At 41.3% G+C, this 9,071-nt stretch overlaps 1 protein-coding gene across 1 annotated transcript in view; it reads left to right on the top strand.

The window, feature by feature from the left end:
* The window catches only part of si:ch73-138n13.1 (calponin homology domain-containing protein DDB_G0272472), a 29,298-nt gene that overhangs the window by 16,463 nt on the left and 3,764 nt on the right, over positions 1 to 9,071 (top strand). The window contains exon 7 of the mRNA XM_034871326.1: positions 8,030 to 8,145. Within this exon, the coding sequence (XP_034727217.1) occupies positions 8,030 to 8,145 (116 nt within the window). The remainder of the gene's footprint in view (positions 1 to 8,029; positions 8,146 to 9,071) is intronic.

Here is a 9,071-nt window from a genome sequence, read left to right on the forward strand (position 1 = left end):
GATGTGACTTCCCCACCACAGTGTTCCCTCCTGTTTCCTCTGTTTGGCACTACGTTAGTTGCCCTCTGGTTTTTCTTATGGAATTCGTATGACTACAGCAGCTTTTCTTTCGCCACCAGCTGTCCTGCACCATTTTTCCTCGCAGCTTTTTGCCAGAGGGTAGCACAGTATCGGGCACCATGAAAATGTGTTCTCGTTGGATGGATGGATGGATGGATTTTTTATAACTTTTAACCCGGGCCCTGTTTCAGAGGAAACCCATCATCGACAGCTCTGGGACAGCTTGGAGTCAGGTTGGCTCTAATTGAGGCTCGGATCAGGACAGAGACGCAGAGGTGTCACAGAGAATTGTTAAAAAAGAAATCAAATTTCATACACAGTATATTTAGCACAGTGGACCTATGTGATAGAAATAGATAACTGAATGTTATGCCATAAACAGTATGATGAGGATGTGATTCTATTATTATTGTCCCTTCTGTAGTTTGTACTTTGTGTGCTTGAATCCAGAAAAACATGGCTGAGAAACCTGTTGGTAGATAGCGAAGCGGTTTTTCTAGTAGTATCATGCATAACAAATGGTAAATGCTGGCCTTCCATAACCGTTTATGTGCCCACTTGTGTGCCATATCATAGATAGCATATCGCGTGTGCGTCAAACTAGGCATTAGAAAGCTTCACAAATCCGTTTAGGCCGACAGGCTGGAGCCTTGAGGGTGATGAGTTGAAACAGAGTCAAGACGGCTCCAGTGGGACTGCACTGCAGAAAGGACATTTAGAAGTGAAACTGAGGAGAGGCTCAGTGCGTGCCGGTCAGGGACTGACTGGGGTTATCCGTGCTGCAGTGCCGTAAGTGGCAGACGCCATCAACATTCCCACATTGGACCGGCTGAGCTGTGTTGTTGTCCTCTCTGTCGACTTACTCACTGCTGCTGTATTGAACCCAGCAACACACACCAGTGAATACCTACGACACTGTCCCTGGACTGTCTTCCACCTCTCCAGTATAACAAGGCTCTAATGACTCCCTGCTGCCGTGATAACAAGGCTCACAGCTCAGTTCCCAGACTCTATTCTGACGCACCAGGCCTAGCCAGCAGTGGGTTGTGATGGAGTACCTGGGGGACAAGCTGTCAGTGGCCCACTCTCAGATGTCAGGATGGGTGGGAAATGTCCGTCGCTCCCTTCACGGGGCACTCAGCTTTTTATCTGGGGAGAGGGGCGACCGGGGAGAAGACGGGACTGGGGACTTCAAGAGAACCAACTCCCTGCGCTCCCTGGCCTCCAGAAGCAGGGAGTCCATCCGCAGGTTCTCGCTGCGGAGCCAGCAACGTCTGTCCTTGCGCAGGCGCACCGCACCCAACACCCCCACTGCTGTAAGACAGACCACACACATTTTCAAAATACAAATACACACCAGGAGAGCACCAGTGCCACATTTAACAAATGATACCAATCACACAGTGTTTGCCAGGCACCAATGTGATTCATTACTTCAATAATATGCTCATCATCAGCAGTATTACTTTAACATCTGTTAAAGTTTAATATAACACAAGTGGAATTCAAGTAATTTTTTGCAGCAATGTCCATGCGGTTCTGTAATGTCACCGTGGTAACAGCTGCTCCATCGTCAACTATTTGGTCTCTAGCCAAACATGTCAATTACTTATCCAGCTGCCTCCCTGATCTCGTCTTTCTCTTTCTATGCTTTTAGCACTTCTCCATCTTTTATATTTCCCTTGGCTTGGCACAATGTAAACCATTCTTTGTCCATCTATCTTTGTTTAGCAAAGCTGCTGTTACACTGGTTCTTCAGGTCATCATGTTGTCTACCATTTCTGTTTTTAGTGATAACATTAGGCTTACAAAAGAAGAAAAGTAGCCTTAGGAAAAGTTATACTATAGTAGTACTGCCACAAATGTAGTAGTATTGCCAAAAAACTAAACTTCTGACATCTAACCAGCTTTGTGCTCAGTAAAAGAACAGACTTAGAAATCCATGTAGGGATAGGATACATTGCAGTGAAGTTGTTCCTATCTTAAGGTTACGCCTGTTTGTTTTTTACTACCATCCAACACCTCATGAGTCACAACTCCAAAAGATAAGAAGTGTTTTTATGACGTGTGTGTGGCTGTTAGCTGTCCTGGCATGTCTTCAAATTAGTCACCAACTGTGGTTGTGGTCTCTATAAAGCCGCCCCTCCCCTTTCTCCCTGAGCTCAAAACTGTTAGAACGAGTTTGTATGTTCAGAAATGGAGACTAAGTGGAAAACGTTTCTGGTGTCTGAACTATTATGTGGCCTATGACATACTAGTGGCAACTGCAGCATACCTGCCACATGCACAGATGCATACAGAGAGAGATCCGAACGGACTTTCCTGTGGTTCTCTTGTGTGTGACCAAAGTCATGCATTTGGTATTGAGTGGCTTTTAATAGCTTTGACTGTCATTATAGCAGATAGTGGAAGACTTGGTGTGGAGGTGTGTATGACAAATGACTAATGGTTTTATTTGTGTACTTTTGGCTTTAGTCTTTACCATGCAGTGACAGCAACACTTGAAATTTAGCCAATAGATTCAGTATCCAGTCAACCAGTGTACTTTTCCATTCTTACTATTTTGAATGCTTTTTCATCTTGGGTGTTTCTTGTTGCCTTAACAAATCTCGCCGTGAACAGTTGAATTGGCTCTCCATCATAGTTTCCCATATGGCTGTACAAGTGTGTAAATGAAGTCAGGTTTAAAGTCTCTAAAGTTTAGAACTGTTTTGCTTTGTATTATTTTTATATATACAATTTGTATATATATATATAAAAATTGACTTTAAAATGACCTGCCTGGTGTCTTGAGTGGTGGATACAAGCAGTAAGAGTATGGAAACCATCAGTAAAAGTAAGTCAGCAGGTATTAAAAGCTTATACAATTACATTTAAACAAATATATTAAATCATACATGCAAAAAGCATATTAACTTAAACTTGATTAACCCACCAAGAGAACATAAAATAGATAAAACATATAAATGTGCTCGGACAGGTTAAAATTTTTTGCCCGTAATTTAGTGACTTTTAAATTAATGAATACAAAGTTTTTTGATTTGCACATGACAAAGAGCATTGTCAACCTAAACCAATCAGAGCTGTTTGTTTCATTTTGGACCACTGTGAACTGATGCCAAGACAAAACCACCAGTAAAAAGTATGTGAGCCTTACTAAAATGTATGACAAAAAAAACTTATGTCAGGGTAACTGTGTAACCCTACTATATAAATTACATTATAACTATGTATGGAAATGCACCAGCTAATAGCCCTGTATGTGTGAGATGGACTACAGATTGGAGATCTAGATGGTGTAGACACAAAAATTGTACTCAAACAAAAGTCATATTGGCAACAACCAGAAAACAAAAACCAGGCGGAAAGAATAGAGTAATCCTTTAAGTCAAGTCCAGTGCTCTCTGAGTGAAATTGTTAAGCCAAGTCAGGTCTTTACATTCTTTCCCTCTGTTCTTACCAGAAGCTATGTGCAGGATTGAGCCCTGAGTATGTATGAACCACTTATGTAATGAAAGAATAACACCGTACTGTTGGGTTTCCCAGCAGAGTTTGTCTTAATGTAACCCCTTTGGCCCATTTGCCATGCAACTAGAATGCCCATTTGTTGACACAAGTTTAATTCTCCTGCGAGCAGTTTTTGAATATCTATAGGATATGGATATTGATTACTGATGTGTGCGAGAGTGCACACAAAGCATATTTTCCCACTCCACCCGAGACACGTTGATAAGAGCAGAGAATGGGGAGTGGTGGCATACATCAAAAGTATTGTTGTGGTTGAAAGTATTTTCACGGCTGTTAATGGTCTCAGTATTTGAGATGGTCATGTCAGATCCCGTTTACAATAACTTGGGTAAGCTTCTACCACGATCGTGAGCCAGGTTGCACCTTGCAAGACTGTTAGGTGCTCTCTCTACAAATGAGCCCTTCCCTTTTACACCAATGCACTTACTGACTTTCCATTTTAACTGTTGAGGTTAGAGCAATCCACAGACCGCTGTTTCTCCATCCTGTGTGAGTGTGTTGTTTGAGCTATGGGTGGCACCCTGCGATTAGGGTGTTATCAAGTAGTAGTTTCCAAGGCCTTGTTTCCAGCCCCTTCCCTCCTCAGATTGTCAGTCAGCCCTATTTAGTGATTAGCCCTTTCTCTCCTTCATCCTTCCATTCATCCGCTCTTTGTTACGTTGTTTTCCCTGACACACCCTTCCTGTCTCAGGCAAGCTGGCTATTGCTAATGTTATTAAGGAAAAGCCTTCCTCCTGACAGCTATAAATCAGTGCTACGGGACCTGTTGGTTCAGTAGGCCTCCTTACTGAGAACCATATTCTTCATGCATGTGGTTGATAGCACCTGTGAGCATCCATTCAGCAGAGCAATTGAGTAATCTCAGTGCTTAAGAGTTTTTTGTTGTTATTGTTTGGCCAATAAACCTGTCTAACCGTGTTTTGTCTGTAGATAAATGCAGACTGCACCAAAAGAGTCCAATTCAGTGCTGAGGTTGTTAAGTCCCTGTTTTACTGAATAATAAATGGTTTGAGATTATGAAAGAGCCGCTAGAAAGGCTTTACAACTTGTGCTTTGAGAAATCTGCCATAAGCCTTTTCTTTTAGCTGCTGTGTGTTATGGCGACTCTTTTCAACATGTTACAGCAAAGACAATGTTTGTCCTGTATGCTGATTGGGGAGGGTGTGTTCCGGGTGTGTTTAGGTTGAGTAATACACTCTCACACATTATATTGTATCTTTTTATCACCAGAATTTTAAGAGAGTTCTGGTTTTAAGATTTTTTTCTTTTTAGCATTTGGACAACAGTGATGTAAAGTGTACAGCGCCAGGTAGAAGAGAGAGAAGTTCAAAAGTCATTAAAAAAGCATTAATGTCATAGTTAACTCGCAATTAATCACACATTTTTATCTAATCTAAATGTCCCTTGATTTATTTTTGTCCCATAATTTTTTTTTCTCATGTTAATGTCCTTATCAACATGAAAAAGTGGATTGGCTTGCTTTGTTTAAATGTTTTTTAATTAAAACACCATTGGCATATAGTCTACTGTAGTGTTCAAATTCACACTATAATTCTCACTTGGAGCAGTCATTCACACTTCAACAAATCTCTCACACAATGTAACAATTTCAATTAATAAAAGGGTGAAAAAATACTTTGAGGGGGCGGAGAATTGGCATCAGCTGTGTGCTCGGCCATCAAGTGGTGTTTCAGACTGGACGTACAGTGATGATGGCTCAGTTTGCAATGACAAAACACACAGATCACTTTGGTCTTGTCAATGAAACCTTTTTGCAACTTTTAAAAAGTAAATGGGCTTGCGTTAACGGCGTTAATAACGTGTATTACTCACAGCACTACGTAAACGTCAAGCATCTTTTATTGTATATCGAATGTATTGTATTATTGCATGTCTCATATACTCTTCTCACTTACAGCTTGATCGGCATAAAGACACCAAAAAGTCAGAAAAAAAATTTATTTTAACTTAGCCATCACAGAAAGAACGACAAATAAAACAAAAACTTGGGAGAAGAAACGTGGCAACAATTTTGAAAAAAAGCCACAAAATCTACTTTGGCTAAAGTCTATTATCTACCTAAATTGAAATGCTGGCCGGATTGAATCTGCGAGGGGCCGGAGTTGGCCCGCGGGCCTTGAGTTTGACACGTGTTCTAGACCTTTCCGACATCGGCATCGAGGGGGCCGCACCCGGCAATTTCTTTCCAAAACTGATAATCCAACAAGCTAATCCACTCCCCACAGCAATTGGCCTCGTGTGCGGATGTGAGAAGGTTGGCAGTGTTTGAACCTCTCCTCTTAACAATGTCTGCCACTTTTTATAAGTACAGCCATGAGCAACACTATGAATGTCTTTCAGGAGAGACTGTCAGCGGAGACTGTTGGTTAGACTGTGGCCGCTTGGAACTGCTATAAACATGTTTTCCCTCCAACATGTCGCAAGATCTAGTTCTTTTCAAGGGTACCCTGCCCCAAGACGATCCAATAATACATTCATTTAAAGCATATCAAGTCCTTTTAGCATGTAATTTAGCCACAGTACATTTACATATACTTCTGAGCCACAATCCATTATACATATCATTAATGAAAGGCTCATCAAGTCTGCTGCTGTTTGATCCACACCCATGCAATATATGTGTTATTGATCTATTGCTTTTGTTAATACTGTAATGAATAAATCACACATTAATGTTTCTATAGTTCAGACTTACTATCGTCCATCTCTCTTTCGCCTGTTCTTTGAGAAAGACCTACTCATCTAGCTAAATTAGCATTTAATTTACCCCGACATCCCTAGATAAGTGGAGTGTATGTGCACGTGTTTTTGCACGTTCAACCTACAGTCTGGTTGTTCGTTGTCTGTAGTAGCAGGACTCTGAAGTGTGTGTATTCAAGCGTAAGTGGTGTGACCCTGTGATGTCAACGTCAAAAGTGTGAGTGCTATAAATCCTTGAAGAGGATGAACTTGAGAACAAGTGCTTCCTTTGATGCAGGGAGCGGTGCTGAAGGCCTTTCTCACTCTTCTCTGTTTTCTTTTTTTCTGTAAGGAAAGGCTTAGCTGATGAATGACCCGCTGTTCTTTTTTTGTCCACTCTCTTAAGCTGTCTCATTCTCCCACAATCCAAAATATATAACTCTCACACTACCACAAACATTTATATCCCATTGTCTCTCTTGTGCTATTTTTTTTATTTTTATTTTTTTAAATACTCTTGTATGTCTGCCCTCACATACACAAAGAAAACAAGGAAGAATGAGAACTCTGATCCACTGTCACTGCTCACACAAACATCACTAGTAAACTGCTCTCCGAGTCTATGAACCTGGGCAATTACAGAGCCAGGTGTATCAAGTTTCTCTGTCCACCCCTCAGGCAATATCTCAGGACAGAATCATTTGCTATTGTTTTTTTTTCTTTTCCTATATAGGCCAGGGTTATCAGTTCATGAGCAGTTCTGTGAGCCTTGTGTGCTTTTGAGACAGTATGTCCTCTGTACCAGCCTCATTAAAAGAGGCATGGTTCAGTAGACAGCAAACACACACTCACCCACCCATCCATCTTGTTTTTTTTTTTGTCCCCACTCCGGTTCTGTCTCCATTAACTCATCCCTTCACCTTTTCATTACTGTGCCACGGCTGGCTGCTCAAGCTCGACAGGATGCAGATCCATTAGCGACACTGTTAGCTCTTCAGCAGCACTCACACGTTATTATGGATCCCTAGTAACTTCTAGGTGAGTCCCGCCCTACAAAGCAGCGTGATTGGTTAGGGTTAGGCCTTGACCTCAAGTGGTTAAGGTTAGGATAGCAGATTGGTAAGGGGATAGGACCTGAAGATATCGGGTTACATTACCTCGCGTAAGCATGGACACCTGACCAGTAGTGTGTGAATGCTATTGAAGGGCGGGTCTTGCCTAGAAGTTGCGTGGGTTCCATAATAACGCAGCATTGATTAATTAACTACTGTGTTAAACATTTGAATATATCTTTTTCATTTATTTCACAGTTCAAGGTGTTGATTTGTTAAAACTGTTTACTGTTTTTTTAATTCAATAAGTGCGACATCTTTCCAAAAGAACGATGAGTAATGCGTTAAATATTCACAATTTCATTAGTGACCCAAAAAATGGTGATTATTTGTTTACCAAGCTTATACTATAGAGTTCAGGTGTCAATCAAGAGCTGCTGTTGGTGTCTCTCAAGCCAGGGGCGGGGCTAGAAGGGGGGCACGGGGGAGCACCCGATCTCCCAAAATATGATTAATGACACACACACACACACACATATCCCAGGCCCCCCTACTGATAATTGGTCCCCCTTGCCCCCATTGCCACCCCACTTAAAAATCCTGGAATCACCCCTGTCTCAAGCTGAGTTATATAACTCATTTGATTTCTCCTCATTCATTAATGATTGTTCTCCACCTGTTGCTTCCAGGAGCAGCAAAAACAAAGTGTTGGTGGTGAAGAGGAGGAGAAGGACTCGGGAACACCGGTCCGGGACACCGATAGTCAGTATGGGACCTGGGAGACAGGACTGCGCACAGATGACAGGTAAAGCTGCTGTTGGCATGCCTTTTTTAATTATGTTTAGTGTGTTTACAAGTAAACAAGTCAATGTTCTACTCTAACATAATTGTCCACTGCATTGCAAAAAGAATACCACTAGGGTAAGCACCGTAGGTGACAATTGAAAAGTGATATATCTATCTAAGTTAAAAAAGAAAAACTGGTTAACTGGACTTTATTTGAACTTGACTGAAGGCCTGTGCCACTAAGATTCTACTGGATTTAAAATTCCTAGTAATCATTTGTTTAAATATGTTCAAATACAGGATTTTGTTCATTCTGAGAACCAATCATATCACCACTGGCTTCAAATAGTATTTTTAAGAACTGGTAACACCCAATCCCCATGCTAAAAAGACAATCTCAAAAGTATACAGTAAATTGCTCAAGTCATCAAGAGTCCTCACAGTATAAGAGAATGGCCCGGATTAAAGATTTTCAGAAAGTCATTACAGAGCTAGAATGGGAAAAGGCATGTTGTCAAGCACAGACTATGACTATTAGACTTAGACTTCTCTTTATTAATCCTTTTGGGATGACTCCCGCAAGGAAATTGTAATTTCCAGCATCTGTTTTTAGCAAGAATAATACAGTATAGAGAGAAAAAGAGGAAGACAGTATAAAGATAACAGTTAAAATGTAATGTTATTATTATTATTATAATAATAATAATAATAAAAATAAAAACCTGTGTGTGTCCAGGTATTTATGTGAGTCCATGTGTATATGTGTATGTATTGTCCTCTCTGCCCTATTTCCTCCTCCCCCCAAGTGAGGAGTTGTACAGTCTAATGGCATGAGGGACAAAGGAGTCCTTGAGCCTGCTGGTCCGACACTTGGGTAGTAGCAGACTTCCACTGAACAGGCTCCTCTGGTTGCTGATGACGGTGTGCAGGGGGGGGGGGGGGGGG

Source organism: Etheostoma cragini, chromosome 5 (genome assembly GCF_013103735.1).
Source record: "Etheostoma cragini isolate CJK2018 chromosome 5, CSU_Ecrag_1.0, whole genome shotgun sequence".
NCBI lineage: Eukaryota > Metazoa > Chordata > Actinopteri > Perciformes > Percidae > Etheostoma > Etheostoma cragini.